At 40.0% G+C, this 13,993-nt stretch overlaps 1 protein-coding gene across 2 annotated transcripts; it reads right to left on the reverse strand.

Annotated features, from left to right (window-relative positions):
* Positions 1 to 2,518: 2,518 nt before the first annotated feature.
* Positions 2,519 to 13,319, reverse strand: LOC124862484 (potassium voltage-gated channel subfamily A member 7-like). Of its 2 annotated transcripts, none has more exons than XM_047356438.1 (3): positions 12,629 to 13,319; positions 11,495 to 12,233; positions 2,519 to 4,394 (listed from the first exon to the last, which is right to left on the reverse strand). In XM_047356438.1, exons 2-3 carry the CDS (start codon positions 12,185 to 12,187, stop codon positions 3,459 to 3,461), a joined length of 1,629 nt encoding a protein of 542 aa, XP_047212394.1. In that variant the 5' UTR covers positions 12,188 to 12,233; positions 12,629 to 13,319; the 3' UTR covers positions 2,519 to 3,458. The 2 variants fall into 2 exon arrangements, with proteins under 2 accessions (XP_047212394.1, XP_047212395.1); XM_047356439.1 differs by having other exon boundaries at positions 12,656 to 12,708.
* Between the last annotated feature and the right edge of the window lie 674 nt (positions 13,320 to 13,993).

Raw genomic sequence — 13,993 nt, forward strand, 5'->3', positions numbered from 1 at the left:
TTCATGAATTGGGACAGCCTTCGTCGCCGCGCTGTAACGTAATCGGCCTACAAATACGGCCTTCGAAGGATGCAGCCCCTGAGGCTGACTTCCGGGTCAGCCTCGGCGTTGGTACATTCCCTTTCCGGTTGATTTTCTGAAATGTAAATTTGTTTTCTAAAATGTAAATTTGTTTTGCACCCCCCGGCCACCGTAAGAATCAGAATCAGCTTTATTGCCAAGTTCATGCAAACAAACAAGGAATTTGCCTCCGGTACACTTTGCTCTTTTGTTCTGTTTTTGCATTACAGAATATACAAATATACATATTTACAATGTACAATATACACATATCTAATATAAAAGGTGCATTTGCAACATCTGTATGCTGTTGTTCTGTACTCTATTGAATGTTCATCAGAGAAACAACCTGGGGGAAGAAACTGTCTCTGTGGCGGCTGGTTTTAGTGAACAGTGCTCTGTAGCGGTGGCCTGAAGGTAAAACTCTGAACAAGGAATACATTTCCCAAATACTTGAATCATATTTTATTTTTTACAGGTTAACAGAACAGTCCACAGGCATTGCTGTCCTACTGTATAATTGAGTACTGTATTGATATGCAGTACCGCAATTTCCTAGTGAAAGTACATTTTTTACCTATCCTCATCTTGGAAAGTCTGGATGATGTATACCTTACATCATCCAGACACAGTAAGGTATACTGTGGTATACCTTAGCAGGTATACCACAGTATACCTGCTAAGGTTTGGCTGTCCTCTTTGCCCAGCCTCCCTCATTGTTAGACCATGGTTGACCACATGGTCAACTAAAGTGGTTCGAATGCCATTAGAGATTATGGTCCTTGGCCATCCTCGTCCTCTTCCTCCTCTTTCTCTCACTCCTTGTCCTGCCCGTCCTCTTCCTTCTCTCACTCCTATGGCTTTACCAATGTTTCCAATGTTGGCCTCGATTGAACTTAAACTGAAGGTATCACCTGTGGCCCTTGTCTGCTCAAACTTTGATTGCTAATTATAAAACTGTGTGACAGGTGTTTGCCCATGTTGATGTGCAAAGTTGGGCAATTGCTTTTAGAATTTTGAATATCAGTGTGTTCCTTGTGAAAACTGAACATTTTCCTCATATTAATTGTGCTAAATGCATGAGAATAGTGTGTAGTGTTTTGACAAAACTGTGTTTCATAACTACATCTATAGAGAGTAGCAATGGAGTTTGGACTGCTTGAATAACATCTGTGTTAACTGTTTTGCAAAAGTGTGGGGAAAACATGTCCATGCAATAAGAAAGGATTAACACATCTGCAAGAAGTGTCTTCTGCTCTACAGAGATGGTGATGATGACAACTGAGTGGATCCCAGTTTCTTCAAGTAGGTCAAAGCAATCAAGAAAACTTGAGCAACCTCTGCAGTTATTTGCACTCCTTGTAAACAAGTGCAAAAAGCCTTAAAATACGTCTTGTGTAATCTTGCGTTGCTGTAGCATAATCTCTCCATAAAGAAATCTAACCTTTAATTGGAGAACATTTATTCCATGGGGAAAACCTTGAGAAATAATTGCTTTTTGGTTGGTAAGTGAAACAGTTTTGTATTTTATCTATTTGACATTATATTGAACAGAGTGTCTATGAGCTTTTAATTAACAATCCAGGACTTCCTGATGCCCTGAGGGAAAAGGTGTGACACAGAGGCCCATTTCTCTTAGCCACTCTTCAAAATGAGAAGAACACGAGAACATGTATTCAAGTAATGCAGATGATTGTTTATTTTCACAGGTTGGCAAACAACCTACAGGAAAATAGCTACTTGCCTACAGTCAGAGCCATAATTAAAAAGTTTAAAACAACTAAAACGGTGACAATTTATTTTGTCACCGTACATGGTGAGCAAGATGGTAAAGGAGGTCAAATAAAATTTCTGAAGCTCCCTAACAACCAGTAGAAGCCATCCATCTATCTATCTATCTATCTATCTATCTATCTATCTATCTATCTATCTATCTATCTATCTATCTATCTATCTATCTATCTATCTAGATATCTATCTATCTATCTATCTATCTATCTATCTATCTATCTATCTATCTATCTATCTATCTATCTATCTATCTATCTATCTATCTATCTATCTATCTATCTATCTATCTATCTATCTATCTATCTATCTATCTATCTATCTATCAGACAGTGGTTTAGTAGGCATGCCAGGAAAAAGGCTTTTCTGTCCCTTTATCATAAACATAAACATTTGGAGTTCCCTTAACTCTACTGGGACTTTAACCAGTAATGTGAACTAATAGGGCTGCACGGTGGCGCAGTTGGTAGCACCGTTGCAGCAAGAAGGTCCTGGGTTCGATTCCTGGCCTGGGGTCTTTCTGCATGGAGTTCTCCCCGTGCATGCGTGGGTTCTCACCGGGTACTCTGGCTTCCTTCCACAGTCCAAAGACATGCCTGTTAGGTTAATTGGTCACTCTAAATTGACCTTAGGTGTATGAATGAGTGTGTGCTTGGTTGTTTGTGTGTTGCCCTGCGATGGACTGGCGATCTGTCCAGGGTGTACCCTGCCTCTCGCCCATAGACTGCTGGAGATAGGCACCAGCTCCCCCGCGACCCACTATGGAATAAGCAGTAGAAAATGACTGACTGACTGACTGTGAACTAATATTGAGCTTTATTGCAACAAAGAGTGCAGGTGAGTTTAGTGCCAAACAAAGGAGCAATATCTGGAAAAGCACCTCATGCCCACTGTTGAGTATGGTGGAGGATCTGTGATGTTGTGGGCCGTGTTTTCCTCCAACACCCAAGGTAGCCTTATTGGAGTGCATGGCATCATGAACTCTTTGAAATACCAGGACATTTCAACTAAAAACATCTGGTGGAACCTGCCAGAAAACGGAAAAATGGGTTGCGATAGGGTCTTTAGCAGGATTTTCATTTAAAAAGTACAACCAAATGAAGCAGAAATGGTTCACCAGACACAAAATCAACCCTTTCCCATGAATGTCTGAAAAGAGAGGATAAAGGGGCGATTTAGAAAGATTGTGCAAAGATCCTTCTCTTTGCGTTGTAGGGAACAACTAAGCAAAGTCCTAGTGGTAAAAACATATTAACAGGTTTTTTTATGTGTTCCATTTAAATGTTGGATTAAGTTTGGTATTTTGCCTCTACCATAAAATATTAATTTATTTTACATTTTTTCTTTTACACATCTTTAAGGTGGAGGGTGCTGCAATGGCTGTGACATAAATGGAGACATAAAAACATAAAATATTTTATATTTTGCTCTTGGATAAAAACCTAGCTTCCTTCTAGACTTTGCAAAATTTAACCGCACAAATGCCTGAGCTACAAGAATCAAAGTAACCAGCTATATTTGTGGCCATGTTCATCTTGATAACTCTGACTTGTTTTGTCATATTAGCAGTAACCTCTTTCCTTAAGTTGTCAGAGTATGAATTATTTTTGTCACACCTGGGTAACCAGAGGTTCTTTGAGAGAGAACTTTATCCCTTGCTGATCTTGTGGTTCCTGTTCTGCACAAAACCCAGACAGGAGGTTCCCATTGAGTGGTGGGCACATTGCCCTGTTCTGTTCATACAAAAGTGCATAATCCACCATGCATTCAGGATCCTGATCCCTTCCATCCTCTTCATCATCCTCTTCACCGTCCTCTTTGTCCTTTTCCCAGAGTGATGTGGAGACATGGTGGTATTCCCTGTTGTCCTCACATTCCATCTCTCGGTGGTAGAAGTAGCTGAAGTTTGACACAATGACAGGCACCGGCAAAGAGATGGTGAGCACACCCGCAATGGCACACATGGAGCCCACCAGCTTTCCCCCAGCTGTCCCTGGGCACATGTCCCCGTAGCCCACGGTGGTCATAGTCACCACAGCCCACCAAAAGGACTCAGGTATGCTGGTGAATAGCGTACCGGGACTGTCCACCTCAGCAAAGTAGACAGCACTGGAAAATATGATGACCCCGATGAAGAGGAAGAAAATCAGGAGTGCAAGCTCTCGCAGGCTGGCCTTCAGTGTCTGACCAAGGATCTGGAGGCCTTTGGAGTGACGAGAAAGCTTGAAGATCCTGAAGACTCTTACAAGCCTGATAACTCTGATGAGGGCCAGGGACACAGATGGCGGTGTGCCTTTGTCCTTGGCAAGCTCTGTGCCTACTGTGACAAAAAACGGTAAAATGGCCAAGAAGTCGATGATGTTCATAATGTCCTTGAAGAAATTTATCTTGCTTGGAGCACTGATGAAGCGCATGATGAGTTCAAAGGAGAACCAGCAGATGCATATGGTCTCTACTATGAAGAACGGGTCTTGGAAGGGAGAGAACTTTGGTGGGACCAGGATGGTTCCGTTGGGGATGGTCGGATGAGACGTGGTTGTGTATTGCTGAAAGACAAAATGAGAAGTAGTGGTCACAATCAAACACAAAAATCATCATCCTTCAGGATTTGATTGCTTTTTTCCATGATGAACAAACTGCACAACATACAATTTCAGTGATGAAAACTGAATCTCAGTCCACAAATTTGAATTTACTGAGAATTTTCTCAAATGTCTTTCAGCACCACACACATTTCACAGCCATTAACAGGTCAGTGGGATAACAGTCTCTGGATATTTGACCCCTCTTATTGACTGGATTAGTAGAATTTATTCATATTGGTTGCTTTCCTGGCATGGGCTTAGCTTTTAAGAATAGACCACATGTTCCATAAAAATGAGGTTGGGTAGTTGAGAAGAACATTCCAGAATCTCATTGTTAGCCCTCTTTATCAGTTCCAAAACCTGATCATTTGGGATTATTGTCCATTTGGAACATCTATCTGTGTTCCAACTGGACAATCATCTAGTCTCTAATTTGGATAAGGGTTTTGTATTACACTAGTACCACTGGCAGTGAAACAACCCCACAAAATGATAGTGCCACCATCATGCTTAACAGTTGGTGCAGTTTTCCAAACATTCTTCTTCTCATTGTGGCCAAGAACCTCAATCTTTGTCTCTTATGATCAACTTTGTCCAGAGGCATTTGGCTTCTCCATGTGGGAAGCTGTATATTTGTGTGATGACATCCAGATAACTTATACATGTCCCTAAAATTTTTATAACCTGTAGTTGACTGAAACCGACTTTCCGGATTTGTTTAAATCTACAATTCACCTTCTTAGATCTGCTCTGAGATCCTGAGTATTGATCGATTAAATGTGTGCAGAAACCACCAACTTCACTCAGTCATGATCACTAACCATAAGTTAATAGGACTTAGCCTCCTCAAGTGAAAAGACAGTGTAGGACCTACAGCACCAGATATGAAAATATTTAGGTGAGGGTTTGCTGTGAAAAAGTATTTCCCCATAACAGGTTTATCTGTTTTTGCAAAAAATGTTTGCATCAAACCAATTTTAATGAGTGTTAGACAGTGTTAAACGCAGTTTATATAAAATGAAGTTTTTAAGTGAGGATTTCATTTATGAGGGGCAAACATCTATTTATGGGCTCATGTGAAAAAGTAATTATCCCCCCTAAACTAATGCTAATAACTGGCTATACCACCCTTGCTGCCATCAAGTGTTTGTGATACCTGGCATTGAATGTTTTACGTCACTGTCGAGGAGTTTTGGTCCACTCTTCCTTGTAGAAAACCTAATTTGGCCCCACTAGAAGGTTTTGAGCATAATAAATAATGTTTAATGTCAAGCTGCAGGTTCTCAATCAGATTGAAGTCTGGACTTTGACTAGGCCACTGCAAAATCTTAAATTTGTTTTTGTTTTTATTTTTCAGAGGGGAACTTGCTGGTGTGCTTTGGATAACTGCCCTACTCCGTGTGCTTGGACTGCCACCACCATGTTTGTCTCTTGGCATGATGTTCGTTATTCTGAAATGCTGCGTTAGTTTTACTCTAGATGTAACGGGACCACCATCTTCCAACAAGTTTGTTTCCTCAGTCAAAAGGATATTTTCCCAAACGTTTTGAGCATCGTCATCTCTGCTATTGGATAATGACTCTCGCTGTGGTTTGCTGGAGGCTCAAAGCTTTAGAAATTAATTTGTAGCCATTTGTAGGCTTGTTGGATTTATTTTGTTTGGGCTATGATGTGTTGTTTTTCTTTTAGATATTTTGGCTTACTTAAAAATAAAATCCTTGTTTTAAAACTGCTATTTTGTCTTTACTTCGGTTATACTTTGATAGCAAATTTGACGAAAACAGAGGAAAAATAACGGGACATTCATGTCACATTAATTCGACTTCCTTGGAGTCTCTTAGGAGGTTTTTTATGCTTCAATGGTTTATAGATCAGAGATACATGTATTAGAAAACAAACAAAAGTCAGAACTGGGTCACAATTTGTGAAAAGAAAGGAAAAGACTGAAGAAAACAGCTTGAAATCAACCGAACATTTTAGAAGATTTTAGAAAAGTCTAGATCCTCAGAAGAAAAATGTAAAGAATGTTATCAAGTTGTAGTTTAGCTGTTGTAAATAGGTTGTCCGTTATGCATAGATACTTTGGTTCAGCCACTGAATGTTGTACATTTTTTATGATTAAATAAATAATAGGTCAGAATGGCTTTGCATGCAAAATGAAAGAGCATCAGAAAGCTTTGACCACTATTTATTAAAACAACTTTAATTTATTAAAAGAAAGTCTGGATGCCCATATGTGTAAAGTGTACAGGAGAGAAAACAGAATCAAAGTATAATATCTGTGACAAGGATATTATGATATCTGTGATACTGTTCTAATTTTTTCTCCCTTCTCCTTTTACACTTTCCCAGCTTTATTTCTTCTCACTGACTTTTATATAAATCACTTTCTCTATTTTTGAACACACAAACAAACTTTAAGTTCATGTGACTCTGGCTTGAATTACAGGCATCTGTTGCTTCGTTTAACTTAGACGTATGTTTTTATCTGTGTGGAAGATGCTCTCCTGACATAACTGGGCATTAGTGTCCTTTAACAATTTAGATAAAGTTACACCAGGTTTTTGATGGCTCTGTGCTGAATTTTGTCCTAAATACTGGCAGATACGGTTGAGATAATGTTATTGAATCAATTTAAAGGATGTAGTGTGTGGCATTTTTTACAGTTCCTTGCTTCATTAGGATAGATGTTTTCATAATTCAGCTCGAATGCATGGATGAATAAAATACCGGAAATTAACGATTCTTCAAAATCAAAGCGCAGCTGAGCAAACATCTCCTCTTTCAACTCAGACCGAACCTCATAACCTCCCTGAAAGGAGGATTTATTGCAGGACTGATGCATTAGATTAAATTAGTTTCAGCTGGATCGACCCAATAAACTGGAAACTGCACTCTTGCCTTCAATGTTCCTCCCTGCCCATCAGTTTGTTTTGTCTTTTTCTTGTAGTTTTGCAGATATTTTCCAGGTTTTTCACAAATAAATGTTAGTTTAAGACAGAAACTACTAATATGGGCTTGATTACAGTGGGTCTCTAGACCCGTGGTGCTTTTTAGATGTTTGCCTAAGCTAGGACATCAGAACTTGAATGGCTTTAATGCTCCGATGCTGAGCTGGTCCATCCACCGTTTTGGTCGATCCTGGTATACCAAACATAAAGCAACAGAACAAATTAATCAACATCTAAGAAAGTCTAGTCATGTTTGTAAGATTTAACATCTGGCAAATGACTGATTAGGTTGGAGCGATTGCATATGGAGGTTTTGGATAATGTCTGAAACTCTCAGACTTCCTGCAGCAGCGGTCTTATATGAGTTATGATGAAGCAAAAATCTACTTCCATATACAATATTGTGCAAAAACATATTTAACCATTGCTGTATTTTTTTATTTTGCTTCCATGGAGACAGACCTTCTTGGAATCCTTTGAATTGGTCTATGATCAGTAGCTCTCCCGGCTTTTTAGACGTTTTATTTGGACTATGGCAGCTTTGTCACTCATTTACTACTCAGGTGTTTACTAAACTAATATACTCTAATGTATTAACCATTCAGTAATTAAAAGCATCCTAACAGACACCTCATAGAAGGCCTTCATGCCTTCAAATAGTTAGAGAAAACAGAAACTTGAGTTTAGCTTCAACTTGGAAATGTTCTTTGTATATAAGACTTTCTTGAAATCTTTTGAAGAAATCTTAGTAGTTCTTCAAGTTTTCTGAAGATTTTCTTTGGCTCCTTTTTCACTCTTGCATTAAGTATCTGTTTGTATTTTGTTTGCTAAACCAATTACCCCTAGACATCCCAGTACACAAAATGGATGGTTTTTAAGCATTCAAATTTGCGTTTATTCGTTAATTTTCTGGTGTTAAAGAGACAACAGAAAATAAACACCACTTTTTTCCAACTTGGCCGTTGTCTTTATACCTTATTACCAAAGATCCAGGCTATCTTGTATTCAAACGGTTTTGATCAGTTGTTCCTGCAGATCCTGGAATTTCCTTACTAGTTTCTGTCCTGTCTGGCTGCTTTTGTATGTTTTTTAAACCAATAAAATTTGATCTACAGTATTAACCAATCAAACCTAAAAAGTCTCCTACAATACAACAAAGAAAAGCCTTTGTTCCTTCAATTCATTGGAGCTACAACAGAAATAGAAAATAATTTAACACCAGCTCCAGAAAGTTCTTCATACACCCTTCTTAGCAGCTACATTTCCTGTAATCTTTTAATTTGGTCTTGATCAATAGTTTGGATGAAGTTTCTCCTTAAAGTTGTTGTTTTGCCCTTTATTACCAGACAAAAACAGCATAAACATCTTTTTATGTCTAGTCAGTCAGTCATTTTCTACTGCATATTCCATAGTGGGTCGCAGGGGAGCTGGTGCCTATCTCCAGCAGTCAATGGGCAGGAGGCAGGGTCCACCCTGGACAGGTTGCCAGTCCATTGCAGGGCAACAAACAACCAAGCACACACTCATTCATACACCTAAGGGCAATTTAGAGTGACCAATTAACCTAACAGGCATGTCTTTGGACTCTGGGAGGAAGCCAGAGTACCCAGTGAGAACCCACGCACGCACAGGGAGAACATGCAAACTCCATGCAGAAAGACCCCAGGCTGGGAATTGAACCCAGGACCTTCTTGCTGCAAGGCAACAGTGCTACCAACTGCACCACCATGCAGCCCTACTCTTTATGTCTATTTCAGGTAAACCAGTACCAGAACAGTCCTGTCCAGATTTAGCCTTAACAAATGCTTTAAAATTCATCCAACCATCCATCCTTCTATACATCCATCTATCCATCCCTCTCCCCAGGCCTTCTTCCCACTGTGAAGAGGGAAATCAAGTCTAGGAGGGAAATCCAGAAGCACTCTCCTGCTGATTCAGGAGGATTCTGAGGCATTCCCCGGCCAGAAAGGGTGTACAATTCCTCCAGGGTAATCTGGGGCTGCCCTGTGGTCTCCTTCTCATGGGACATCTGCAGAAAACCTCTAAAAGAAGGCGCAGAAGAGAGACACCTTAACATCTCCTGATTTAGAAAATAACCATCATCATTATGATGCCGGCGGCTCCTCCCTTTTTACTTTTCAACCACATTGTTAAGCTAGAAAGCAACCTTGTCTTTCTTTTGCTTCTTTAAAGAAATGTTGCCTGGGGTTTTTACAGTTAGTGCTGGAAAATATGAGCAAAGTAAACAAATGGCCTAAATAAATCATGAGTCAGGAAGTCCAGAGGCTTAGCTAGCAAAATGTTCCAGTTTTGGACAGAAAATTTGTAAAAAGTAGCCAAGGATCAGAGGAGACCTTTAGAAAATCTGATGAGCTGACAAGACCACTTCAGATGACTACAAAAACGTCTGAATCAAGATTGTGACTTGCTGGAGGGAGTCTTTTTGTTTTGACACTTTTGTCCTCCACTTGACCGCTTTCATCACACTTTTCCAGAACACACGGTCCAAATGTGAGAAACGATTTCTAATTGCAGTGTTAAAGTTGCTTAAAACTTTACCAAATGGAATAACTAAGCCTGACTCTTAAAGTCTTATTTGGGCTAAATTCAGAAGGGAACTATGGGATAAAGAAGTGCAGATTTCTGTCATGATTTGTAGCATTTTGGGTTATGTTCTAAAGGGTTTTGCCATATATATTCAATTCTCTGTGCTTATATTTATTATGTGTTTTTTCATGCTTTTCTTTACATTTAGCTTTCAAGTTTATTCTTGTGTTCTTTTTATTTGGAGTTATTTCTGTTTAAAACAAAATCTTTAAATAGCCATAAAAAGGATGTGCAGTGCTTGGCTGAATTATATTGTTATGGTCAGTAAATGAGTGACAAAGCCACCACATTGCAAGGAAAACCCTTAAAAGATATTGAGAAAGCCTGGAGAAGTATTGCTCAAGAGCCGTTTGAAGGATTACATGAAAGTCTGGTTCCTCAGAGGAAACGTATAGAGAAGTTGGTGGTAAATTGTTGTTTTTCTATCCTCTGACACTTTTTGATTACATGAAGGTCTTTCATTGTCTCTGTTAGAAGGCTTTTTGTGCTTTACTGGTTATTAGATAAGAGTTTTTTTAGTTTAGCAAAAAAGAGCAGGAACTCCGTAAAATTAGTGAAAAAGAAGCCTCAGAAATCTGTTGAAGCCATTGATTGAGACCACTTTAAAAGATGATGGGATAGTCTGGAACTTCACACTGAAAATATAAAAGTATTTTTCAACTTGGATGTTAAACAGTAGTACATTTCTGTTGTCTTAACAACAGTTTGAAGGTGTGAAGGCCTTCTTGGTGTGTGTTAGGAGCATTTTTATGCCTGAAAGTCAGAGTTAAGTAGCTTTTTTTTGTTTTTTAAAAACTGTCAGGACCTGGACAGAAGATGTGTACAAAAGGCAGCCAAACTTTGAAGAAAACCATAAAACTCTACTGATCAAGACCTCCTAAATAGGCTAAAAGAAAGGCTTACTTAAGACTCTGTACGGTGCCGCATCCTTTCTGCAGCAGCCCACAATCCGTTTTGTATCTGGGCTTTATGAGCAAGTTTGGTTCTAATTTCCTGCTGCTGTGAAAAGCTGATCTGCTGCCGTCTTTTTCATGTCGTTCTCAGAGCTTGTGAGTCACAGCGTTTATTAATACGGACATCAGTTTATGTGTCGTGCTCTCTAACGGTCGTCCACACTATTTTTAGACATCTAGGTCTCTGAGCAGTAACTTTAGACAAGCTCTTGCATTCACGCTCACTTCTCTACCTCTGAGGCTTCTCAGTCACTCTCACTTCCCGCTGGTTTTAAAGAATCACCCAAAGGACTCTGGCAGTCTGTTAGTGGTCAAAAGAGGCAAGGCATCTCCACAGTGTGTACTCCTCTAACTGTACACCACCTGAATGCTGTCCTTATTCCTTCAACTCAGACTGATTGGATCAGCTTTAATGACACTGCTCTCTCTGCTTCTTTGCTTGCTTTTTCAGCTATTTTCACTCTGAACCTTTATATTCTTATCAAGACAAAGTGACTCTTGTTGTCCTCTTCTGCTCACCCCGTTGCTCATACCAACCTCCCCTCCTCACCTCCTTGTGTTCCTTCTCATTTTTGAACTCAGGTAGAGTCTCCAGGCAGAAGATGAGGATGGAGAGGACGATGACCATGACACTGATGATGGCGATGATCCGGGCTCCACCCGAGGACTCAGGATACTCAAACAGCATCCAGATTTTCTGCTGCCACTTTGTGGGAGGCAAGGGTCTCTCCTCCTCTTTAGGAAAGCCCTCGTCTGCTTTGAAGCGGTCGATGATCTCTTCGCTGAGCTCATAGAAGTGCAGCTCCTCCAGGAACATGTCCAGGGGGATGTTGGCGGGCCTCCTCAGCCTTCCACCTGACTGGTAGAAGTAGAGGATGGCGTCGAAGCAGATGCGGTTTCTGTCCAGAAAGAGCTCGTTGCGCAGGGGGTCGTAGTAACGGAGCCGGCGCCGGGGGTCCCCCAGCAGAGAGTCGGGGAACTGAGCAAGGGTACGGAGCTGGGTTTCATAATGCATCCCTGAGACGTTGATAGCCAGACGTTTACTCAGCGCCAAGCTGCTCCTACAGGGGCGACAGCTCTCCCTCCTGGCCTCACTCCTTACCTCCTTCTCACTGCTCTCCTTCTCCAGCTTGTTGTACTTGTCTTTGCTCTGCTTTTGTTCATCACTGATCTCCTCAGCTTTTTGTTTCCCTTCTGTTTCATCTCCTGCTCCATCTGTGCCTCCCTTGTCTTGATTATTCATGTCTCAGGGTCAGATGTTTCTCTCTCTTGCTGACTGTGTCTCTGTGCTGGAGGAAAGAAAATCAAGGTTAAACCAGGAGCAATGGCACAAGTGAACATGAAAACATCAAAGAGTTATGTGTTGATGCAGATAGAAATTTAAAATCCTTCAACTCTAAAGAATGACACTAATGTCTTCTGTTTATCCCCTTTTCTGCCTAACAACCTAAAGATTTAGCCAAAATATTCCAAGAGTGAGTCACAGAAAATCTTCACAGCACATTTCATTAAGTTCAATTCTTTGAGACAAAACTGAGAATTAGAAGCTGCTCAAAGCAGAAACTGCTGCAGGGCTGCATTAGATTTTGTTGAATTTGCTTTAGTGTTTGAGAATTTCTTCATATTTATTAAACATTTTAACATAAATCTCATCACATCATCAGGCTGCTCTCTTCCTTCTTACCTGGCTTCACTAACTCGGACTACTCACACTTCCACATAACTCTTCTGCTGTGCCTCCACCTCCAGGTGCCTGCGGTGATGAGCCTTCCCTCCGTCCGCAGCTTGCTCTGTATTGATTCCCTCATCAGGATGTCCAGGAAAGCTGTCCCAATCTTCCCTTCTTTCGTGAACTATGAGGAGGAGGCAGAGGGAGCAGCGTAGCTCCTTCAGGGGCCGCTGTGGTGTTCATCTGCAGCCCTGGGTTGAAGTTAAGCTTGTTTGTGGATCACTTCTCTTTGAACCCTCTCTGTTACGCGCCACCCCAGGGAATGCTGTAGAGTTGAAATTTAATCTTTGACCCCAATCCAAGAGCACCGCTGCCCCACACCTACCACCCATTACCCCCAACCCCCACCTTTGCTGTCTGAAAATGTCAACCTCTTAAACCTACTAAACATAGTCTACATATTAAATGCAGGAATAGAGTACATATCTGCATGCATAAGAAATATAATAGTAATAAAGTAACAAAATTATTTTTCTACTGTTACTATTGAGTGTTTTTATTTCTAAAAAATATAGGTTATAGTTTAGAACTTGATGTTCTCTATATTCATTCATCTTCTATACCGCTTATTCCATAGTGGGTCATGGGGGAGCTGGTGCCTATCTCCAGCAGTCTATAGGCGAAAGGCGGGGTCCACCCTGGACAGGTCGCCAATCCATCGCAGGGCAACACAGAGACAGACATACAGGACAAACAACCAATCACACACTCATTCTCACCTAAGAGCAATTTAGAGAAACCAATTAACCTAACAGTCACGTTTTTGGACTGTGGGAGGAAACCGGAGTACCCGGTGAGAACCCATGCATGCACGGGGAGTTAAAATGAATAAATTGTTTTAATTACATTTAATTTTATTTCGTTTAATTTAATTCCTGGAAAAAGATTTGGAAAACTTTGGTGTCATTTATCTTTGATCATTTAATATTTCCCAAATTTCTGCTTTAAGTTCAGTTTAGTTAATTTACCTTTTTATAAGCATTTTATGTATATTTTGTAAACAATAAAACAGGCACCGGTTTTATTGGTTAATGCATCTGTTTTTGTGGGTTTTTGATCTCTTTGTTTTATTGATCATTTTTTACTATTATTTATTTCTTACTATTTTAAGCTTACTTTTACGTGTACTTGGTATGTTTTTACTTTTCTCTAATTTTATATACTTTGTGTTGTTTGCTTTTCTTTTTAAAAATTTTTCTGTATTTGATTCATTTTTCCAACAACACTTTTACAACAATTTAAATGTCCCTTCTGAGGAAGAAATAATCTATTATTCCATCCAGATATGTATGTGCTGTGATGAATCTGTAAATTTGGGAT

This window comes from Girardinichthys multiradiatus, chromosome X, assembly GCF_021462225.1.
Source record: "Girardinichthys multiradiatus isolate DD_20200921_A chromosome X, DD_fGirMul_XY1, whole genome shotgun sequence".
NCBI lineage: Eukaryota > Metazoa > Chordata > Actinopteri > Cyprinodontiformes > Goodeidae > Girardinichthys > Girardinichthys multiradiatus.